The sequence below is a fragment of the Paroedura picta genome, chromosome 5 (assembly GCF_049243985.1).
Source record: "Paroedura picta isolate Pp20150507F chromosome 5, Ppicta_v3.0, whole genome shotgun sequence".
Lineage (NCBI taxonomy): Eukaryota > Metazoa > Chordata > Lepidosauria > Squamata > Gekkonidae > Paroedura > Paroedura picta.
Genome location: NC_135373.1, coordinates 107297932 through 107320998, shown reverse-complemented (window position 1 = coordinate 107320998; position 23067 = coordinate 107297932). Strand labels below are relative to the sequence as shown.

General features: G+C 43.7%; 1 protein-coding gene and 1 long non-coding RNA gene across 6 annotated transcripts; one reads left to right on the top strand and one right to left on the bottom strand.

The window, feature by feature from the left end:
* Nucleotides 1-1491: 1491 nt before the first annotated feature.
* On the top strand, nucleotides 1492-6763 carry LOC143838456 (uncharacterized). 3 transcript variants are annotated; one of them, XR_013231391.1, is made up of 4 exons: nucleotides 1492-1672; nucleotides 1766-1920; nucleotides 5762-5826; nucleotides 6641-6761. It is a non-coding gene; the product is annotated as an uncharacterized LOC143838456 (long non-coding RNA). The 3 variants fall into 3 exon arrangements; XR_013231392.1 differs by lacking the exon at nucleotides 5762-5826 and having other exon boundaries at nucleotides 6641-6763; XR_013231393.1 differs by lacking the exon at nucleotides 1766-1920.
* NUP37 (nucleoporin 37) lies at nucleotides 6405-23034 on the bottom strand. Of its 3 annotated transcripts, XM_077339762.1 has the most exons (12): nucleotides 22811-23034; nucleotides 22572-22625; nucleotides 21900-22079; nucleotides 21493-21709; nucleotides 20550-20674; nucleotides 19231-19303; nucleotides 16449-16543; nucleotides 10269-10359; nucleotides 9765-9946; nucleotides 8594-8644; nucleotides 7007-7100; nucleotides 6405-6735 (listed from the first exon to the last, which is right to left on the bottom strand). In XM_077339762.1, the coding sequence occupies exons 4-12, from the start codon at nucleotides 21646-21648 to the stop codon at nucleotides 6622-6624; spliced, it is 981 nt and encodes a 326-aa protein (XP_077195877.1). In that variant the 5' UTR covers nucleotides 21649-21709; nucleotides 21900-22079; nucleotides 22572-22625; nucleotides 22811-23034; the 3' UTR covers nucleotides 6405-6621. The 3 variants fall into 3 exon arrangements, with proteins under 3 accessions (XP_077195877.1, XP_077195876.1, XP_077195874.1); XM_077339761.1 differs by lacking the exon at nucleotides 21900-22079; XM_077339759.1 differs by lacking the exons at nucleotides 21900-22079; nucleotides 22572-22625 and having other exon boundaries at nucleotides 22811-22976.
* Nucleotides 23035-23067: the final 33 nt, after the last annotated feature.

Genomic DNA, 23067 nt, shown 5'->3' with positions numbered 1-23067 from the left:
AACTCATGGAATTTATATGTTTGAGCTGGCCCACCAAGGGACCTGGTTGGCCCTTGCTGGAGCCGTCTGATTGGACTATTATGACTCCTAATACTCATTGGTCACATTAGGATCCTTCATTTGCATGCATACTGCAGTTCTTGAGCAGATCTGGATACACATGAGGTTTAGGCAACTAGAGATAAGTTCTTTTTCCAGTGATGGCACTTCACCAATAGGATATCCTTCCTTTTGAAGCACACTTGCAACCTACCCTGCTGTCTTAACCCCACCAGACCAAAACATTTATTTTTACCCAAGCTTTTTATTAAAGCTGGTTTTATAGTCTGCTTTTAGCCCAAGAATTAATTTATGAGCCTCATTGTATGCAACTCTTTGACCCATTATGTACGGGGGTTTTAGCGCACATTCGGGGTGGAGTGGTGGCGACTAAAATCACCGATAACGCACGGTGCCGGCTGCAACCGGCTGCAGCTTTGGTGCATGCTGCTGAAAAAGCCGCGTTAGTGAAACGCGGAAGAAAGCGCAGCTTCCAGGTGACCGGGGCGCAACCAGAAGCGGCGCCCGAATCGCCGTGTGCATAATCGGTTACTCTGGGTTTTGCTGCCGTCGTGCCCCGCCCCGTGCATAACCGGTGTGCGTCGCGTCTTCCCCCTCCGCGTTTTCCGTGTGACCCGAAATCGCCGTTTCGGCGGCCGTGCATAATGGGCCTTTGATGCAGTTTTTATATTCTGGCTGTTTTCTTTTACTGCTGGGAATTAATACTTGATTAAATGTTAACATTTTAATGGTATTTAGTGTTTTAAATATGTTTTACCTTGTAAGCTGCTTTGAGCATGCTCTTTGGAATCGCATAGAAATTTTCTAAGCAAATAAATGAAAATGATGGCCAGGTGGGTGACATTACCTACCCAGTGTATACCACTGCTATGCACCTTTAGTCCTGGAAGAGCAAATAACAGGACTGTTTTCTCTGTTTACTGCTCAGACATTTTCAGTGAAAGTAAACAAGGCAACCGACCAGTTAAAACAAAAGATGCAAAAGACAAAACATTTGAACAGCAGAATTCCCCGGGTGGTCTCTTTGGTAGGTGATAAAAACATCAGTTTTCTCCAGGGGAATTGATCCCTGTAGACTGGAGATGAACTGTAATTCTAGGAGATCCCCAGGCCCCACCTGGAGGCTGGCATAGCTACTCAGGAGGGGTCTGAAACTGTCCTTGTATTAGAAATATATTCTGTGTCTCAATGCTGTCATAATGATTGATTGAACAGAATGGAGGAAGGGGCAGACCAGGGGGAATTCCTGTTCAAATTTGAAGTTTAAGCAGTCCCAAGTTTGCATGGAAAAACATTTGAAATCTGAGGAGAAATAATACATCATGGAATCAAAACTCCCTGAAAGAACAGAAACGACACCTATAGCTTTAAGAATGCTGAATGGACTCTGTGGCTGTTGGGGTTGCTTGGCAACCAAACTGTAAGAGGAGCCTGCCCCTGCCCAGACTGCTTGCAGCTCTCAGCACCTGCAACCCCAACTGACCTTCAGTAAAGCTGAATATACCTGAACGAAAACCAAAATAGAAATCGGATTTATTTGACCTCAGCTATACCGGTAGCCAAACATCTTTTCTGATCTGCATTTGGCTTAAATAATACCTCCAGAATTCTGGTAAAGTATTTTTGGGGGGTGGAGGATGGGAGTTGGCTTGGTTTATGACAGATGAACGCCCCTAATGGCAACAGAACCTTCCTTATATTGCAGAATGGTCTGTCCCGCCTGGTAGTACATGTCCATTTTTGGAAAGGGAGCAGAAATTCCCATCCAAACAATAGAACAGAAAAGGACCATGAGGTTGACTATAACCTTCCCCAGCCATGTCCTTGTCCTCTTTTCTGGGTTCATGATGATTAAAGCAGGTGAGCAAATTTCCTCCACTCCTTTCCTTTCCGATCACATTTTGCGCTTTCCCAAGAGTCCCTGGAATTGGCTTCTGATTTTAATGGAATAATTTTAATTCCTCTCCCCAATCCAGTCAGAGAAATGAAAACAGGGAACATGTTTAACTCCAGTACTGACATCACTGCCTAAGCCTCCCATGCCCATTTCCTATTTCAAAGGGCTTCGCTCCACATGCTGTATGCCAGGGGTGGCCAAACCGTGGCTCACGAGCTCGATGGATGTACTGAAAGAAATGGCAAGAATGCCCATTGGAAACCGTGGGAGACCCACTGGAAATAAGGAGAGGCAAGAATGCCAATTGGCTTGCATGGGCACCACTGGAATACATTACAGTAGGAAAAGAGTTGCAAAGAAAACATGGAATGGATTTTCCAGTACAGTTAGATAGATTACTCTGGGCCTGGAATGGAAGGGCACAGAGTAGAATGAGGCCCCACTGGGAGTACCAAAAGGGATCTGGGCCTGGAATGACAGGCCCCAGAAGGGTCTATGTCTGGTAGGGCAGGTATATGGCCCATGGGCTGGAACCAGCCTGTCTAGGATTCTTATCCAGCCTGCAAGCAACTGGTGCAAAGGAAGAAAGGTAGGAGGCTGCTCAAGGGGTAGGGGGGGGGCAGTGGGCATACATAGTGAGATATATGCCTCACTTGGTATTCTCTCATTGACTCTCTATCTTCTGCATTTTATTGCACATGTGCTTTAATTGTTTTCAAATGTTTTTGTACTATGTACTTCAAAACCTTGTGGACTTAATATTGGAGAGGCAACATAACTTTCAAAGCCAGGCTGGCCAGTTCTGTTTTTTTTGCGGGGGCCTCATTGGGCATAAGATTGGAGTCACTGTGGTGGGCAGGTAGTTGTGAATTTTCTGCATGGTGCACGGGGTTGGACTAGATAACTCTGGAGGACAGTTCTTACTTCATGATTCTACCCATCTGGTGGTTTCCAACAAACTCTTTTCCTTATGTCTGGTTGGGAAACTATGGAAGGGAATTAGAGCACATGGGGGCAAGGAAGCACATGAACCATTTAGATTAGTTATTTTGGTGCCTTTTCTTCCTCATACATTTACAGTGCAAAGCTAAACAGAGACACACCTTTGTAAGGCTAATGACTTCAATGCCTTTAAGGGTATAATTCTGCTTAGGATTGGATTGATGGAATTATTAGATAATGGTGTTTTAATGTCTTTCTCTTATTATTTCACATAAAGGTAAAGGTATCCCCTGTGCAAGCACCGAGTCATGTCTGACCCTTGGGGTGACGCCCCCTAGCATTTTCTTGGCAGACTCAATACGGGGTGGTTTTGCCATTTCCTTCCCCAGTCATTACCGTTTTACCCCACAGCAGCAAGCTGGGTACTGATTTTACCAACCTCAGAAGGATGGAAGGCTGAGTCAACCTTGAGCCGGCTTCTGGGATCGAACTCCCAGCCACATGGTCAGAACTTCAGACAGCATATAGTTCTTAATAATGACCACATTTACAGGGTTTTTTTAAATTTTAAAAGCACTCCTGCTTTAAAAAGGACAATATGCTTCAAGCGACTGTTTTAACATTTCCTGCAACAAAGCCTGAGTGGAAGAAGTTTTGAGATAACATCAGTTTTTGTTTCTGTATTGAGGAGCTCTAGGAGCAACAGCCAGCAAACAGATGGTAACCTTGTGGCAGAGCACTGTAGGTTATGCAAATAATGGAGAATTTGTGGGCACGAGGAACACCAACATCTGTATAAATGAATACTCCCACTCTATTCTTAAGATGCACAGTATTAAACTAGCTGTTTTATATTTGTGGCAACAAGTCAAACAAGTAATACAATCAGAATTTTAATGCATAACAAAATGGTCATGACACACTGACATACACTGTTCCTTTTTTTTTTTTTTGGTAAGGGGTAATTCTAACTTAATTGAAAGCAGATGATTAGCTTCCTTTAGATAAAATGCCTGCGTCTGGTTTAGTCTACAGCAATATCTGTTAAGTATATAAGGAATATATTTTGTCCTTTTATTCAGACAAGAAACAATGCTCAGTGGAAACCAGGCTTTCTCAACAAGAGTTTCATGAAACCCTGTGGTTTCTTGATGGCCCAGAAAAGGTTTTGCCAATTGTGTGAGAATTTTTAATCTATTTTTTTTTAATGTTAAAATTGTAATGGGGTGATATGACTGTATACGGTCATGTTGACCCTCCTCTCCCCCAATGGTCAATGATGGGCCTGGAGGGAATAGAAAGGGGAGGAGCCTGGGTGGGCATGTTCACAGCTATGCTACCTAACCCTATTCTGCATGATTTGATTTATTTCATTTATATCCCGCCACTCCCACAAGGGCTCCTGGCGGTTAACAAGATAAAACCCCAATATAATAACAATTTTGATCAAACTAGCCAATAAACTAAAAATCATCCATTCATGCACTTCTGGGGTTTCTCAAAGCCTGAAGAATATTTCAGGGGATTCTCAACGGTAAAAAGAGTGGCTTTTCTAATACCCCACTTTTCACTACCTGAAGGAGTCTCAGTACTGCTTATAATCACCTTCCCTGCCTCTCCCCACAACAGACACCCTGTGAGGTAGGTGGGGCTGAGAGAGCTCTGACAGGACTGCTCTGTGAGAACAGTGCTATTGGGGCTATGACTATGCACCCAACTGTCAGCAGGTGGAGGAGCAGGGAATCATATCCACCTCGCCAGCTTAGAAGCCACTGCTCTTAGAATCATAGAATCATCTGTAACCAATTAGTGCCTTGATATATTTGGGAAATGGGACTAAGGGGGGTCCATTGTCTGGGCAGTATCTGGGACAAGTCTGGTGTCCAGACACTGTTTCTCGCACAGCGGGCCAATCTAGGTACGGCCAGTCTCACAGCCAGATGCTCCCAGCAGTGGAGGGCAGCAGACCTGCAGCGCCTTGACTAGGCCGCCATTCCGCACGCACACCAGTCTGGCCACCTGCCCCCAACCTTGGTCCCGCCCGCCATTCCTCCTCCTCCCACTGTGACACTGGCCGAGCTGGCTGCAGTCCTCCGTTGTGCGGGGCTGGAGGAGCAGTCACGTCCCCCCTGCTGTGGTATTGTGTGCGGGCAGCAGGGCGCATGCGGGTGGATTGGGGAGTGCCCTTCCCCCGCGCTTTGACCGGCTGTGTCCCAGCAGTCGCCCCTGCAGGGTGGGTGGGCAGGGGCCATTGTGAGGCCACAATGCAAAGGAGCCCCCGCTGCATCAGCCACCCCCGGACAAGGGAAGAGATCAGGGGGCTGCCAGCTGAGCAAGCAGGTGGCCGAGCTGCATAAAAGGCAGCCAGAGCCCGCAGTGCCAGCAAGCCACCTGGCAGAAGCGCAGCCCGCTTCCTCTGTGCATGCTCCCTCCCGGCCTGCTGCCCAAGCCAAACAGCAGCCAAGATGCCTGCGGGCTGCCTTGCTGACGCGGACACTGCCCCATGAAGGTAGGGCGACACTGTTGCCCCTCTGCCCTCCCCCCACTAGTGCCTGTTGTATCCCTGGGTGCAACGGGCTTTCTGGATAGTAGAATAATAGAGCTGGAAAGGACCTCCTGGGTCATCTAGTCCAACCCCCTGCACTATGCAGGACACTCATAACCCTATCTCTCATCCATTGTAACCTGCCACCCCCTTGAACTTTCATAGAATCAGTCTGTCAGATGGCTATCCAGCCACTGTTTAAAAAATTTCCATAGAAACCCACCACCACCCACTTAACTGCTACAGCACACTGGCTCTAATTCAGAAGGCTGTAAAATGAGACTTATTTATTCATACTCTGCTTTTCTTCCCAACAGGACCAAAAGTTGTTTACAGCATTATTCTCCCCTCTTCCATTTTATCCCCAAAGCAACTCTTTGAGGTAGGCTGAGCTGAGAAAGAATGAATGGCCCAAAGTCACATAGTGAACTTTTATGACAGAGCAGGGATTCAAACCTGGGTCAGCCAGAGATCCTAGTCTAAACATTGCACCACACTGGCTCTGATGGAAGAGTAGATGAAAGAAATGATTATAACCTTCTCATTGATCATATAGTTATTGAAAATTGGCTTTAGTTCTGTATTGGAAACAAAGATCTGATCTCTCTTCTCTTCTTTGTGTAAAGAAATGCTGCTTGCAATGCAACCTTTTACCCACAATAGAATATTGGGGAAATGGTGTATAGAGTGCCTTTCAGAAAATGTGCATTTTGCATCTTGGCAAAGCAGCTGATCAGAAACTCAGCCAACCGTGCCTTGGTTCACATCGCAGCCCAGTTCCCAGAATTCATAAGGCATGTTGAAGCAAGGCAACAAGATGTGTCTTCACAACATTAACATATGCATCAATATAATAACACAGAGGCTTATAGGTGGATTGAGCCCACACTCCCTAAATTAGCAACTTTAAGTCTAATCTAGTTCAGTCAATAGGGTTCTCTGAAAGCTCAAGAAGAAATCTTTGCTCAGGAGAAACAGCAATGCTTTATTACAAAATGGTCTTTCACACATAGAACCTGATTTAATGGAACTATTTACATGTGCAATCTTTTTTTTAAAAAACATAAAATGTGCTTTGATCCTTGTATGAAGACATCGTTTTGCTGCGATACAAAATTAGTGGCTTATTAGTATGTGCTTCTTCCCAGTCCCTTGGGCAATAACCATATGCAAATGTTTACATTTCTGTCACCCAGAAAAAAATACGATGATCTCCACCCATGGCGCATAACGGGAGTGTCCTATGCCAAGTCAAGCCAGATCCCACAGCTGCTGAGCCAATAAGGATGGGCTAAATAGAGAGAAGGAGAGAGAACAAGTTCTTTAGATTTCACGTAACATGTGTGGAATATACCAATTTGAAAATACTTTTTTAGCCTCTTCAAGCCTCCTTTATTCCACGCACTGCCACTGGCAATACTCCCAGAGATGGTTTCAAGTTACAGAGAGCCCACTAGTTATTTGTTTTCAGACAAAAATTCAGAAGCCTCTACAAACGGCAATGTCTTCTCCAGAATGTGGGGAAAGAAACAAGAGTCATCTTACAGTTGCACAGACTTTACCTGAGGATGTCCTAAGTGGTGGATGAGAAGCTGACTGTTCATCTTGCCAGGGTAGCCTGTAGTAGCAAACAAGTTTTCATTGACTGTGGACCACCTATGTGCACAAAAGCCCAATCCATTAAGGTTTTAGAAGAATTGCTTAAAGAGAAAATATATATAAACCACACACACACACACACAGAATACATAACATAGTCCCAAGTATTTAAATGGGAGGGACAAGCACGTGCTGAAATCTTTTCCAAAGTAAACAATGGGACTTCAGAATGCTTAGCTTTAGTGAGATTGGGATGTAGGCATTTTAGTAGGGATGTCAGACCCCTGACGGGGCTAAGGAAACCCTCACTTTGGCACCTTCCTGCCTGCTTTAAGGGGTTAGTAAAGTGGGGGAATCCATCCCAATCCACCCTGAAACTGGCAGAGTGACTTCTGTGGCTTTGTCACAGATGCTGCCTGCTACTGTGGTGTGTCAGCTCCCCCCACCCAAAGCTCACGAAGCCAGCATTTGACAATTCACATCCGCCTGCTCCTGGCCACCAGAAATATGTAGAAGTGAGGGTGGAGCGGGCACATGTGACTGTGGTGGGCAGTGTCTGGGGCAGAGCTATAAATGCCAACTCTCCAAGTTTCAGGGGTTAGAGGCGTGAGTGTGAAGTGCAGCGCCTGTTCTGGTTTTTGAGCAAAATTCTACCATAGAACTTGCCCAGAAGTCAGAGCGTCACCTCTATGTAACATTTCTATCTGACATCAGCACGTTGGGGGGCTCCCAACCATGCCTCTAAATCCCCCCTGGCTGTCAGCCCACTTCCACCTGACAACCTCACATTCTAGAGTGAAAAATAGCAAATCTAGAGCAGTAGCAGATATACAAAGAAGCAAAAATCACAGTATTTTAACTGTTTTTTTCCTCTTGGTTCCCAATTTCAATTTCTTTTTCATTACTAACAAGAAACGGGGGAGATGCTAACAATTCAGAGAAGAGCTTCAAACAAAAAACTGTGCAATACCTCTGTAGTTTAAAAGAAAATCAGGGTCATGCAGTGTTCCCTAACCCCCGGGCTGTGAAGCCCTCAGTACCAGACCCATGGTACCGGCCAGGTGGGGGGGAGGGAGGCGTGGGTGCCTGAGTGCCAGTGGGCACGCTTTCCCCCCCTGACGTGAAGCAGCGAGCACCACGCTGGAGGGGGGGGAGGTGCGGGCGTGCTGGCAGGTGTGGAGCTGCTGTGCCTGCACATTTGCACCCGCCGGCGCACTGGTGCCCGCAACTTCCTCCACCCCACTCGGTGCACCGCGGGGGGGGGGGGAGGCGCAGGCGCCGGTGGCCGTAAACACACAGGTACAGCAGCTCCGCACCTTCCTCTCTCCCCCCCCCCCCCCAGTCCCTGGGCCTCCCTCTCCCGCCCCCCGGCCCAAAAAAGGTTGGGGACCACTGCATTACAGTACTTCCCCCCCCCCTTTGAAATTCTATGGATTAGGACAAAAAGCCCAACAAAAGTAATATGGCACTTTGAAGGTTAACTAATTTTCATGTGTTATAGTCTAATCATATGCACCACACATTTAGGACAAAACTACACCTAAACATACCTAAATAACTTGGCTCTATCAGAATGGACAGGTTTCTTCTCCAGAGGATAACTGAACAAGAAAAAAAAAAAAGAGTTTGCTTCAGAAGTCATCATTTTATTAGTAAGTGATGACCACACTTCAGTTTTAGAAGACAACACAGTTCACACCAAACTATATAGTTAATACATCTTTTGACTGTGTGACTTCATTATATGAGCACAGACAGGAAAATTTTATTGGGTCAATGCTCCAATCCTTATTTATAAAACTGATGACAGCATGAAAACGCTATGCTTCAGTGTAGCTTTAAAAGTGATGATAGCATCTAACCTTTCTTTGTTGTATCCGGGTAATCCAAGGTGTAAATATACAGCAAGTTAAATTACAAGATCCACAAGGCAAAAGATGAATTTGCAATCAATACTGGCAGTCCTACCTGTCATCTGGCTTCTTGCCCTCTTCTTTTCCCCTCAAATCAGAATTGTGCTGGTCCCCACAGTAGCACTGTCAACAGCCACCAATCATGAAGGGGCAATGCCAATGATATATGGCAGCAGCCAACCAATGTATGCAAGTACACCTCGGGTGTCACTTTGCCCATACCCAACAAAATCACCCAAACATTGCCCCAGCCCACCAAGAAGAAAAGAAATACATCCTGGAAAGCCCATGTCTTCCTTTAGTGAGGGGTTCAGATTAAGGACAGGGAGGGTGGGAGAAATAAGCCCCTAAAAAGGAGCATTTTGCACCTACGCCAATTGCCTACAGATTTGACTGGTATCCTACTAGACTGCTCCATGGCTATGCAGGTGCAGCAGCAGCAGACAGGTTTGTTTTTCACTCTCAGTTTGGTCAGTGCCAGTGTTCCACATGCCTGGCGGAAGAGTGCCACCATACAGGCCTTTTGGAACTGTGTCAGCTCTGAAAGGGCCCCAGTTTCAGTTGGCAACTCATTCCACCAGGCTAGTGCAGTCTGCAAAGATGACTGATAGGTTGACAGAGTCAAAAAATAGCAAAACTCTCGCTGGAAGACAGCCAGAAAATACTATCACCCAAATATTTACGCATTTTCCTTATTTTTTCTTTGATGTTATGGAGTTTTGCAGTGGGCTAAAAGGGAAGATCAAGCAGGGAACAAGCATGCAGGGTTAGATGAAGTATTAGAGTAGAACGTGTTTGATGACAATACCTAGATCGAGAAATATCCCAGATAAGCCAATCATTTCCAGCAACCGCTCCAACTTTGAAAGTATTTTTAAAACACCAGTGTGCTGACATCAGGGGAGTCTGACCAGTGGTGAGGGACAAAATGGCCTGGTGGGTCACAAGATCATAGAATCGTATGGTTCCATTCTTCTCTGCAACCATCAGCTACAAAAAGTGAACAAATAGGTTACAACAGTTCTTGGAAAAATAGATACACAGAACTGGAAGGGACCTCATCTCATCCAACTTCCTGTGCAACCCCGGCTAAAATCCACACTGAAACGGGTCAAAGGCAGATGTTTACTCCAAAAACACCTGCACTTGTTTCCTCTACTCCAGCTTTCCAAGGGCAAGAGGAAATGTTCTCCTAGCAGCAAAACTGAATACACATAGTAGAACTCAGATAAGTTGCATTTTTCTAACCTATTACTACTCCATTAAATCTATCTGCATATGACTAAAAGAAAATTATCGGTAGAGTATTCACCTTGAATGCATCTTCGGGATGCCAACCCACACTCATTCCAGCAGAACGTAGAACAAAACAGGCTCTCACATTTCCCTCCAAGTCCCAGACCCTATTAAAAAGAAATAACACAAATGCTGAAAAACCTGCCAAACCCTGTTCACTTTAACCTTGTTTCATGGATGCCCATGCAATGGAAACAATCTTAGCTGGGATCTGCTGACACGGCCAGCCTCGTGTTTGCCTCTGGTGGCTGCAGAGGCTTTCCTCTGTTGCTACCACTTCTGGAAGCGCAAGACCATCGTTTTCAAAGAGCCTTTATGCATAGAGAAGCGCCGGCTGCAGAAGAACGGAACGGGGCAATGGACCAAGTCTCCACATTGATCGGAGAGAAGCATGAGGAAACGATGTCATAGGTGAGGCCTTTTTGACCTCAAATTTGGCTGAAGTTGTCCAGAATCAACAACACATATTGGACCCCTGAGCCTCCCTCCCTGGAATCCATGGACCTACTATTCCATTAAACTGTTATCTTCTGTTATTATTATTATTATTACCACTGTTATATTCTAGTTTCTGGGCAGAACTGAGGTCAATGTATAATTCTTTCCATGTAAATTGCCCCAAGCATCAGGGGAAGGCGGTATATAAATATAACAAAATAAATAAATAAAGGCAAACAAATGAATAAATAACTACAGTTAGCAGAACACAATGATCTGAATACCACTGCCTGTCATCATTCAAATTAAAGGTTATGAAGGTTTCCATGAGTCAGGGGGAAAAAAGTGTGGGGGTCTTGGTAGTAAAGGAAAGAATCACAAAACTTGTGTTTATTCCCCTGAGTAAGACAGAGATAAAATGATGAACTGACAGATGAATCCGAGATCCCGTAGAAGAGGAAAATTCCAAACCAACATGTATACACCAGATACGCCATAAATAAAGGCCAAAGATTTGATGACAAAAATACATTGAGTGCAAAGTGGTGTCATGTTATACATCTGTGGGAATGGATGTTATAAACACGGAGAATGCGTTTGAGAATGTGCCTGATCCTTGCAGGTAGCTGCACCTTTCAGAGGAAGAATGATAACCTACCTCATAAGGTTGTTGTGAAGCTAGCACAGAGGCAAGGAAGAGGATGAAAGCCGCATTGGGACCCCCATTGAGCAGAACAACAAGGCATTAATGAAAGAAATGGCTTGATAAGCCATCTGCTAGAAGATGCTTGCACTGACTTGTCACACAGCTAAGAATTTCACTTTTTAAAAAGACCCAGCCTATAATTACAATCACTGAGTAGCAAAGACTTTGTAAAATCATTTTTGATTAGCAACCTTTTCAGTTCATTTCTCACCAGGGTACTGAAATGTTTTATATTAAGATCTGAACACCCTCTTAAATAAATGATAAATGACCACAAGTCTAGACAAAATGGATGTGAAACAGAGTCAATACAATTAATTAACAGTGTGAGTTGTTCCCTGCCAATCTTCAACAGATCAAGTATTTGTTTTCCCTGCAGAAATCTTAGGGCCTCCAAATTTGGAAAGATCAGTATCCTTATTTTTAAAATCTTACAAGTTTTGTGAAAACAAAGAATATCTACTTGATTAGGTAATTTAGAGACTAAGCCCTTTCTTCTACTGCCAGAAATTTTGCCTTGTAGATCTTTCCAAGTCAAATCAACACTTTCAGCATGTTTACTATGTGGGGAAGAAGACTGTAGTACAATTCAAAATGGTGAATCATTTTGGCTAAAGAACATCATGTCCCCTTCCCAAAGTCAAGAGAGCCGAGATTCAGGCAGAGATAGAAAGTTCTCATTGTTTCCCTGATTTACGATTCGGCGTCAGTCTTTGTATCTGCTTTATGTTTTGTTGAAATATTAAGAACACAGTAACAAAATGTCCTCTGAGAGCAAAAACATGGTTGAACAGCCTTTGTGTTTTTGTTAGATTTGCATGCCATTTCTTAACATGGAAATGCAAGAGAAACACATACAATCATCAAACATACTAGTGCATAGAAATGGTTAATGGTGCAATCCTCTACAGAGACTCCCCAGTCTAAGCCTACCGATAATCTCAGGGTTATTGAGAGGATTTCCGAGATAGTGTATGGAAAGTGTTCAAAATATAAATGCTAAGTACCCTTAATATTACTGAATTACAGATGGTTTTAATTGTCTTTCCTGCAGAAGTGTTTTCCATATCAGTTTTGAAGCCTGAGGCTAGTCAAGGGCATAACCCAGAACCTAAACCAACCCCCCCCCCAATGAAAATAGCCCAGGTGGCTTGCACACTGCGGATCATGCCAGCTACTGGTATGGTCCTACTCCAACCCTTTGCCTGGTTTGTGGTGAATCCAGCGGGTACCTGCTGCACTGGAGTCAGCATTCGGTTCAGCAGAGATGCTGCAGTGCCCATTAGTGTTCTAGGAAGTGGAGTGGAAGTAGACTTCTGCAGCCCTGGAAACACCAACAGTGTGGCTTTCCAGAGCTGAAAGGCTGCCCTTACTCCAATAAGGGACCTCAATAGGAGCAGAATGGCAAGATTCATGGAAGGGAGGAAAGCAAACCGTCATGTGAGGCTGCTGCTTACGTGTGTGTGTGTGTGGGGGGGGGTTGAAAGGAGCCTGACCAGAATGGGCGGGAGGCTGTTTGGCGGGCTATGTGGTAGGGTGTTTCAAACTACCACCCCCACAGCCCAAGATGATACTGGGATCAGCTTTTTGTAACTCAGGAATGGGGGGCACAGAAGTTCTGTGCCCTGCTCCCCAACACTGCTAACAGCTCCCATCTGCCCCACCTCAAATCCAGGCCAAAGCTTTTTTGACTGACAGAGAAACCAGACCAGGCAGCCAATTCCATGCCCTGCTTCCTGACACTGCTACCCACACCCAAGTTCCCTACCCTGGCCTAGCAGTCAGAGGAGCAGGCCAGGGCAGGCAGGTGCTGATCAAAGGTGAGAAGCCTCTCTGTGGGATCAGTTGACGCGCTGTGTGTATGTGTAGGTGTCCAAGCCACCACCCATAGAGCCTGACAATCAGGTGATCCTGAAGACCGTTTACGTACTGGAGGTTTCATGCCGGGCTGCAGGCTGAAGATTTAGTCATGGCAGGTTGTCCCACCTCTTCCTGCACCCATATGGGGGGGCATGTGGCCTGGTGCTCCTCATCCGCCGATTTGTGCTCTTGCACTGGAGCTGGGGCAGTGAAGATCCCAGTGTGTAAATGGTTGAAGAGAGGTAATCCTTCCTGTGATCTGATTGGGCTGAGGAGCTGTTTGAAACCCCCCACCCAGCCTGACAAAATACCAATCCTCTGGGGATCAGCTGTTTGGCAAGGTCTCTGGGACACTGAAATCACTTGCACCTCTTTTGACCTGACAGCAGGGCTCTTGTGCCTCTCAGCTGCCAGAGCAAAATGGTTGAAAGCCTTTTCAGCCCCCTCCCCCCCCCAATATTTAGCTTCTAAAGCTAAACAGGACCAGCACAAACCAGTTCATTTTGGGGGGGGGGGGGTTGGGTTGTCTGGGTTCAAAAAACCCTGAACTGAAATTTGCGAGTTTGTGCCCTCCCTTAATTAGGATAGTTAGAAAGTACTGATTTTTCTGTTAATTGCACAAAAGCTAAGTAAAGTACAAGGCATCAGGCAAATGAGACTGTAATCAGACACCAGAAATTGATTGCACATGCTGAGGAATATATTAGATAAATTAATTTGTAATATTTTTCTTTGAAGCACAAATGTATATTGATCGGGAGATGAGGGCAGAGCCAGGCAGCTCTGAAAATTTGTATTCAGTGAGATCCTTGGAGAAAAGAGAGGTGGCCTTTTTTTTTTTTTTAAGGAAACCTGACTGAAGGAAGCATCACGTTACTACCTTCATATCCATCCTGAAATTGGGAAGAAGCTTTCTAAAATGGAAGAAATTGTCCTAACAGTGTTTAGATTTCTGGACAAGTACCAGAAAATTCCAAGACCTATGTTTTTAGATAGATCAAATAAAATGATTTCATCCTTAAAGTATTTACATTCGAGAGACAGGCCTTTCCTGGATATGGTAATTACCAGAAACTACCAAAAATACTTGGCCTTATCAAGAGCAATTTCTCAGCAGTATAAATGTGCAACGGAAACCTATATTACCATGGTCAATGTTTGATTGATTACACTAAGTCACCAGGTAATATATTTGCTTCAGAAAATTATTTTGTTTGTGAGATGCTTAGATACTGTAACAGAAAACAAACTTGCACATTATCCAGCTCATTGTAATGATTAAGTGCTAAGGTGGGGGGGATCACATCTGTAGGACAAATACAAGAAGTGGGAAGAAATGGAATTCAAGCATCAGCAAAATATTCTTACTATGTCACAGCCTTTAATCCTCATCCAAATCCTACAGTACTCTACTACATAACTGTGAACATTGGATAATTTCAGGTCTTTAAAGAGGATGGGGGGACGGACAGAGATTTGATGATCATTAGGGGGAAAAATTCAAGCTCTTGAACTATAGAAGTCCAAATTAAATAACAACATGTAGTTATTTTTGCTGCCAAAAACATATTAAGAATGGGTACATCGGCCTGCAGCTTCACCAGCAAACATTCCCATGGCTTTACGGCAAATGAAGGACTGAAGCACTTGCACTAGCACAGCACTGGGTAGTTACGCACCATTCCAAGCACTGATTTGTCATAGCTTAGGACAAGGCATGTTTTTTCATGCTCAACAGTATTTTGAAAGAGTCAGCAAAGAGGGGGAAAGAGAGATGGAAAGAAGACAGAAAAGTACTTGCATTAGCCGCAGCCAACAGTTCTCCAAGTCCCAGAACATGTTTTGGCAGAGAGTGCAATGAGAAGAGCAAAGGGGGACAATGATCTGGAATACTCTTGGACGTAACACTTCCCTTAGTTCTTATAGTATGTATCCGTCCTTACCGTCCAAAGAGCAAACAGGCCAACTAAGAGAGAAAGGAAGTGGTGGAAAGGCCCAAGTAAAATGCAGTGAACTGAGTGACGCAAGGAGGTGCTAGAAGGATGCAAGAACTATATATTTGTCTAGCATATGGAGATTAGGACACAAAGGGAACTATATATTTGTGTAGCACAGGGGTAGTCAAACTGCAGCCCTCCAGATGCCCATGGACTACAATTCCCATGAGCCCCTGCCAGCGTTTGCTGGCAGGGGCTCATGGGAATTGTAGTCCATAGACATCTGGAGGGCCACAGTTTGATTACCCCTGGTCTAGCATATGGAGATTAGGACACAAAGGGAACTGACCCAAGGAATCAAAGGGAAATGCACTCATGTACTAGACAAGTACTAGCAAGTAGTAGACAGATACTACTAACCTATCACAGCTATTTTGCCTGTATTAAACCAGGTACTAAAGGCAAGCAATATATCAAGCTCCTTGAAGGTAATTTTGCAACAATTCATTTGTCAAAGGAGGGAAGGCAGCAAGGCATAGTCTGATCTCATCAGATCTCGAAAGCTAAGTAGGGTCAGTACTTTGCATAGGATATCAACAGGAAATTGATATCCTGCAGAAGAAGGAGCAAGCCAGCTCTGTGTTTCATATACCTTAAAACAGTGGTCCCCAACCTGCGGGCCACGGCCCGCTGCCGGGCCACGAAGGCCATGGCGCCGGGCCGCTGCTCCCTCTCCCCCCCCCCCGCAGTAAAAAACTTCCCAGGCCGCAAGTTTGCGGCCCGGGAAGCTTCTTACTGCGGGAGGGCGGGGAGAGGGAAGCAGGGCCGGCCGTGCCCGTGCGAGCGCGGCCCGCAGTCCGCAGGCGCGGCCCGATGCATGGGCGCGGCCCGCGGGTACGGCCCGATGTGCGGGCGCGGGCGATGCGTGGGCGTGGCCCGCGCGGGCTGCGGGCCGCGCCCCGATGCCCTGCCGGTCCCCAACCTCAGAAAGGTTGGGGACCACTGCCTTAAAAGCCTCTTGCTGAGCTTTTTAAAAATAAATAGCACACAATTCACTTATTATCAGTATACATACAAAACTAGCTTTATAACAGGGTATAAAGTGATGGTAAACCATTATGTTCTGGTTCAGAAAACAATGCTGCATAGTCACAAGCACTACTCAATAATAAATTATATGGCCAGAACTCAACAAGTTTTACACTATTGTGACAGATACTCAGTTATATTTATGGTCAATTGACAGAATACATACCTGCAGGTGTGGTCATCACTCACACTTGCAATTTCCTGACCTCCTTTAGGCGCAAATACCAGATCATTAATATAGCTGGAGTGGCCTTCCATTACCTGCATCTCAAAAAGGAGAAGTATTTTTAATCAAAATGAAATAACAAAAAGGGATCTTTTTGCAAGTATAAAGTGAAGCCATTCTTCCAAAAACCGATGAGGGAAAAGATTTAAATGCCTAATAGGTTTGTGTGTGTATATGTGTAAATAAAATAAAAATAAAATCCTTATCCAAGGTTCCTCTATATATTTATGAAACTGCCCCTGGGGTGGAGCGAGTCCAGCTGCCAGAGGTGGAATAGGGCTCATCGGGGTGCAGCAAGCAAAGTTTAGAAGACAGGCTTTTGAACCATCCAAGCTTCCCAGCAGCCAAAGTGGCTACAGCAAAACTACCAAATCCAGACAAGAGAGAGGTTAATCCTGGCTGGGAAGACTGATGTTCTATAAGGATTGGATCCAGTTGTAGCAAATGGAGAGGAGATGGCATTTCCAGAGCAGGTTAAGAGCTTGGTGGTGCTCTTGGACTCAGCCTTGCTTGAAAAGCATCTTCTGACAGCTGTACTGGGTCTGTAAACAGTCTCCATTTGAAGATGCAGCTGATCTGAGCACACTAATCCATACCTCTGTTGCCTGGCAGCTAGATTATTGTAATGAGCTCAACGTTGGGGTGACCTTGAAAACAACCTGGAAATTGCAGCTGCTTAAGAACACAGCAGCCTGATTATTGCCAGGGGTTAGTTGAGGGGATGATATCTGGCCTATCTTAAAACAGCTGCATTGGCTGCTAGTTTGTTTTCATGCTCAATTTAAAGCCCTAGCTATGGCCTTTATGGGAATTGTAGTCCATGGACATCTGGAGGACCACAGGTTGACTACCCCTGCTTTAGAGCACTGCATGGACCAAGTCCCATATATCAAAAGGACCGCCTCTTTCACTATATCCCCAAAAGACTGTTGTGAATTGCCTTCTCATACTTTCTGGTGTAGCTCCCACTCTGTGACCTCCTTGAGGTGGTGGGGTCCATCTTTAGTAAAATTCAGGGGGCACTTCAAGACCATTTTTCACCAGAGCTTTTAATAGACTGTAGTGGTCTTTTGGGGTTTCATTTTGTATGCTTTAAACTGTGATTTGTTAGGAAAGGATAGGATTTGTTAGAAAGGAAAGGATATAGATATAAATATTAAAACAAACAAAAATAAATAAGAGCAACATTAAACCCCAAGATTATAATTATTAGTTCTGTAGCCTCCATAGATCACAAGCTGATAAAAGAAAAGAAATATTGCAGCCACAGGTACAAGATACAGCAATTACACAGAAGCAATTTGAGGCTGTGGGACCAAAGGAGTCTAAATGTCCTCGTTGGCAGGATGCAATGCAGCACCTTCCAATCAAGATTCCTTGCACTCAGTTATCACTTCAGGTTGAATCTGGTCATTCATATTCAGATCCCAAATAAGGACATCAAGACTCCAAAGTTGGCTTGAGCCAAATGAGAGGTACAGTTGTATTAAAATTGGCATCCTGAAATTCCCTGACACCATGTTTTCACAAAAAAAAAAACTAACATCACCACATACTCAATGAATGGAGGGAGGGAACAAGACAGACCTCTGCAGGACGCCAGAGGGAAGGGCCTGACACGCACCCCACACCAATATGCTCCAGCGAAGGAAAAGCAAAACACTCCCCAATGATCCCACAAAAACACAGCCTCACAGTAGTATCCACAACAGCAGCAGGACTAACCCTAAGAGGAAACTGGTTCCAATAATTTCAAGGTGTGGATCAACAGCTACCTATACTGCTCAAGATAGTGAGGCACAGAGCCCTTATTTGAACAGAGGAGAAGAAATCTCCTAACGAAGTGCAAACTCAAAGAATTATTTTTAAATGAAACAGCTACAAGCACAGACTCAATGCTATATTTTGTTCAAAAATGGGCTAATGGAATACTTGAGATTCAGAAAATTGATTAAAAGCAGGTGTTCCAAGGAAGAGAAAAGTTGGAAGTTTGCATCCAAAGATGATTGTTCTGACTAGTGTGCAATTGCTCAGCCTCCACTAGTACTCTGCCTTCTCTAAGCAATGCACAAACAACATCAGCAACAAAGAATGCACCTTTTCCAAGGTGGCTTGTACTAGCTAGGAGGGGCATTGAAACAAATTTCAGGTAGTCACCTGTAGAAGGGCAGAAAGAAATTCTAAGCTGATTGGAGAAACTGCTATGATAAATACCAAGCATAATCTCAAACAACTCAAATTCAGATACTTTAAACTCTGTAGTTAAAGCCCTATGGCAGGCTGCAGATAACTAGTTTTGTCAGTAAAGCGGGCAGCTAAGATTTCACAGCAGACATAAACTGATGCCATATTTATTTCCATCTGACCATTCGCCACTTTCAAATTTAAAAAATGCTGCAGAATTGGCACACAGATCCAGTGCAAACTTAAATAATTTGTCTCAGCTTCATTTCTCATACTCATTTCTACTTTGAGTTGAACAATTATGGGACTGTTAGAAATCTGTTTTGGATTTTATTAAAATTCTACACTGAGGAGCACGAAACAGACATACTTCACAAGAACCCCCTTTTTAATTAATAAATATTTATGCTTTTAAGGACTACAAGACATACACAACACTTCAAAATGTTCAAATATATTTTCATGCATACTGGCTGGCTTGTAAAACAATGAACAAATAGCTAAAATTGTCAAATATTTATAATTCCTCCCATCTCACCTTATATTCATTCTTAGCTTGGAGATCCGATGTGAATAACCTCAATTTCCTATCGGCAGCTGCAGTACAAAACCTAAAGTAAACAAAGACACACATTCATCTCTTTTATGCAATTTAAAATAGTTGGTAGTTCTAAAAGTTTGTTTGATTTTTTAAAATTAACCTAATATTACAAAATTATATACAGTTCGTAAGTTTCTCTGAACTTATCAAATCACTTATGAGTTGGTGCCTCTCTCAGAGAAAGCAATACATTTTCAATTGGACAATTTGATGTGTTAAGAAAAACAACTCATTTGGTTTAATGTGCGGTGTTAATCGGTAGTATTATGTGGATAACAGATGAAAGCTATATATTTAAAGGACAAAGTGCAGCAATGAAATTCAAGGCGGGATCATAAGCCAATGCTCGGAACACTTTTCAGATATTTATAGCAAATCTAGTCTCAAATTTTCATTAAAATGTCTTTAAACATCTATCACATTCTTGATCTATCTAGATTCTTAGGCAAACCATTGAAATATATTCAACAGACCTTGAAACTGCATTTCTTCTAGTATAGCGTTCTGCTTCAAATTAAAATGCTATAGATATTGAGAAGGCAAAACTACTATAACATCTCTTACCATAGTCCTGCAACTTAGCAATGGTCCAGCAGCCAAGGACTAAATTGCAATGGCATCCTGATAACCTGACACTTGCAGACCCAGAAGAAAAAGTCATGTGGAATAGATGAGCTGCCCTCACTGCCTCCTAGAAACTGAGTGCTGTGCACATTGCAGGCTTGGCTCTTGCGTTTCTGTGTTCATTGTGATTGCAGTGAAACGCACAAGGACCAATGACTGCTATTCCTTGGGCTCCAGCAGCCCTAGTGAGCTATTACATGTGATGAATTAGGCTACTTATAAAAATAAAGCCAAATTAGCCAAGATGCCTCAGCAGAATTCTATCTTCCTAAAACTGGGCTTCATGCTAGTGCCAAATTACTCAGGTTTTTCAGAGAACAGTAAGATACCTTCATGCTATCGTACCTCTGCTTGTATAACATTAACAACGCACTGTTTAATTCCCTGTTCTTGCACCCATTTCACACTAAGGAAGAGTTTGTTTCATAGTGGATTTCTTTGTTAACCCATTGTAATTGGCTTTCTTTCATTGTAACTGGGTTTCTTTCAATTCATTACTTTCATGGCAATTTCTTAAACATACAACTACTAGTCACTCTACAAGATAAGTCTTACATGAAAATGTTCAAGCTTACGCTCTATATTACTACTATATATTACTATGTTATTTATATACATAATGGAAATATTACCGCAGCAAGGGTGGTAGAGCATCAAGCCTAGTTTCTGGACTCCACGCTATAGCATCAACTCTGATCCCCTGATGAAACGTCCTTAATGTATTATACTGTATTCCTTCCACTTCTGCATCCTCTTCCTACAAATATATACAACATACAAGTATTTTTTTGTTAGCTATTTACCTCAGAAATATTTTGTGGTATTGATAAACTATATAAACTTTGACTCAATTTTGTTGGGCCTGTTATGTGGTAATGGTAATGGCGATTTTGTGCTCCCCCACCAAAAAGCTAGCAATTGGTACATTATTAATAGTGTTTCATATTCTGTTCTCCTAAATTTATCAAGCGATACAAGGCTACCATCGCTTACCAACTGATTTTCATGGCCCAAGCAACTATTCAGAACCCATAATGAGGGGTGGTATACGAACTGAATGAATAAAATAGTCTCCTCCAGGCTTAGTCTACTCTCTAGTCACTACAATACATGGGCTGTTCCTTGTGTACTAGTGTGAGGAAGCCCAAGGAAGTGATGCTGGGCTTCTGCTTCATCCACTACCTCACATTCTGCCACCAGCATTTCACAATAGGAATGGGGCACTTCCATCTCCTCCAGAATTATGAAGCAAAGAAAGACTTTCCTGGAAATAGGAAATGCAGTCACTGGGGTGCTCCATGAAAAGCTTTCTTCTGAACAAGAACTACATCACACAATCTAGTACATTTGGTGCACTTTGTAGATGATGGCTTTCTACCCATGGTTTCTGATTGCTTTGACCAGTATTATAATATTAACAAATATGGGTCTGATGATTGTAAATACCAGTTCAGTTTTCAGTAGACTTTAATTATAACTTTTGTCCTAAATGTTTACATTTTTAGCCCTAGTCTTACAAAAGACAGCCTTTGCAGGTTTCTCTGTAACAGTGACAGAGCTATCAAGCAAACTCACCTGGAAGCTGCAGCGCCCAATAACCACATAATTATTGCCTCCATATGCTATTAATGCTTCTGGAGTCCCATTGTCAAACGGGTTGAATTCCACTACATGTACATAGTCCTCACATTCCACAGTATAGGAAGGACTTCGGGAAGACTCCTGCTTCATCTTCAATAGAAGGACTCAGATTCCTTCTCGCAACTTAGCAATGGTCCAGCTTGTGTAGATTCTTCAGTGACAAAAGAACAAAAATAAATGCATTGGGTTAGACAACTTGCAGCCCAATATTATCCACACTTTCTTACAAGACCCAGTAAGTTCAATGAAACTGACTCTACACTAACTGCAGCCTTAAACACATTAGGACCATATCCAAGGCATACTTGTTCAAAGTAAACAATGGAATCAGTGGAACTTACTTCTGAGTAAATGACTAGGATGGTAGGGAAATGTGACCACCATGGGAAAATGTGCCTTCCTGATAGCTATGTCTAGATACAGTTTCATGTTGTGTGTCAGCCAGTTGCATATAAATTACATCATTTCACAAGAATATAGAGCATAAAGGTCTATTCCCTCATTCCAACGTGATTTTTTTGCTGTGAACAGTACAGGAAGCAGCAGTTAATAACCAAGTTAAACAAACAATTTAAGAATAAAGTTTACAGAGGTCAGCACATCTGGCGTTTAAGAACTAAGATAGGGATGTAAAGCAAAGCGAAACAAAATCCATTTACAGAATTAATCTGTTTCCAATCTTCAAACTAATTAAAACATCTCTCTCCTCTCCACCGTCCAAATCATCCTGGACTTTATGGCCCAGTGATAAAAAGAATTAAAGAAGCTTCCATGCAAACTAATGAGCATAAACATGACATAAAAAATGAGACCTCTTTTTAATTGCTGCATGCACTTCCCAGAAACAACATAAGAACAATCCTAAACAGATCTTCTACTTGTAAATAAATCCCATTGTACTCAGTGACGCCTTGAAAACTGTATTACAGCCATCCCTGCAGAACAACTTTTTTCTGTGTTTGCCCAGGACTTCATCCCGCATTTAATCTACAATTCCAAATTCTTCTGCTTACGCTTGCTTTGCTGGAAGTGTTCGTAAACTCGCTCCACTCGTCAGCAACAAGGAGCTAAGGCGAGGAAGAGTATTAATTTAAAAATATATAAATCACAGAGCTATTCAAGCAACCAAGAACAAGCCTTTTAAATAACACCCCCAAAAGACTCCCTTCCCCACTCCGAAGCAAAAGGCAGCACGCTGGCCGAGCCTCCCGAAAGCGATTTTAAAAACTGCACTTCTCCCCTGGCCGCACACCTGGAACCTGACGCGGGGCAGCCCTCGCACGGGGCCTGGAGCACTTTGGGAATAAAAGGCGGCCAAAAAGGCAGCCCTCCACGAGGGACCCTCCACTTCAGACACCCACGAGATCCCCCCGAGGCCGCCCCGTCGTCTCCCGCGAAGAATTTGTCAGGGCTCAGAGCTTCCGGGTAGCTGTTGCTAGGAGAGGAACGTCTTCCGGGTCAGCAAGCAGGCCGCTTTGTGATTGGCCAGCGTCGGAGAATTTAAAATTA

What these genes read in the sequence shown, in the direction of transcription:
- NUP37 (XM_077339762.1), bottom strand. Translation starts at nt 21,648, where the DNA reads ATGAAGCAGGAGTCTTCCCGAAGTCCTTCCTATACTGTGGAATGTGAG. An exon ending in GATAGAGCCAAGTTATTTAG is followed by an intron (nt 7,101 to 8,593) that starts GTATGTTTAGGT and finishes TTGTGCACATAG; the next exon opens with GTGGTCCACAGTCAATGAAA. An exon ending in ACCACTTAGGACATCCTCAG is followed by an intron (nt 6,736 to 7,006) that starts GTAAAGTCTGTG and finishes CTCTCTATTTAG; the next exon opens with CCCATCCTTATTGGCTCAGC.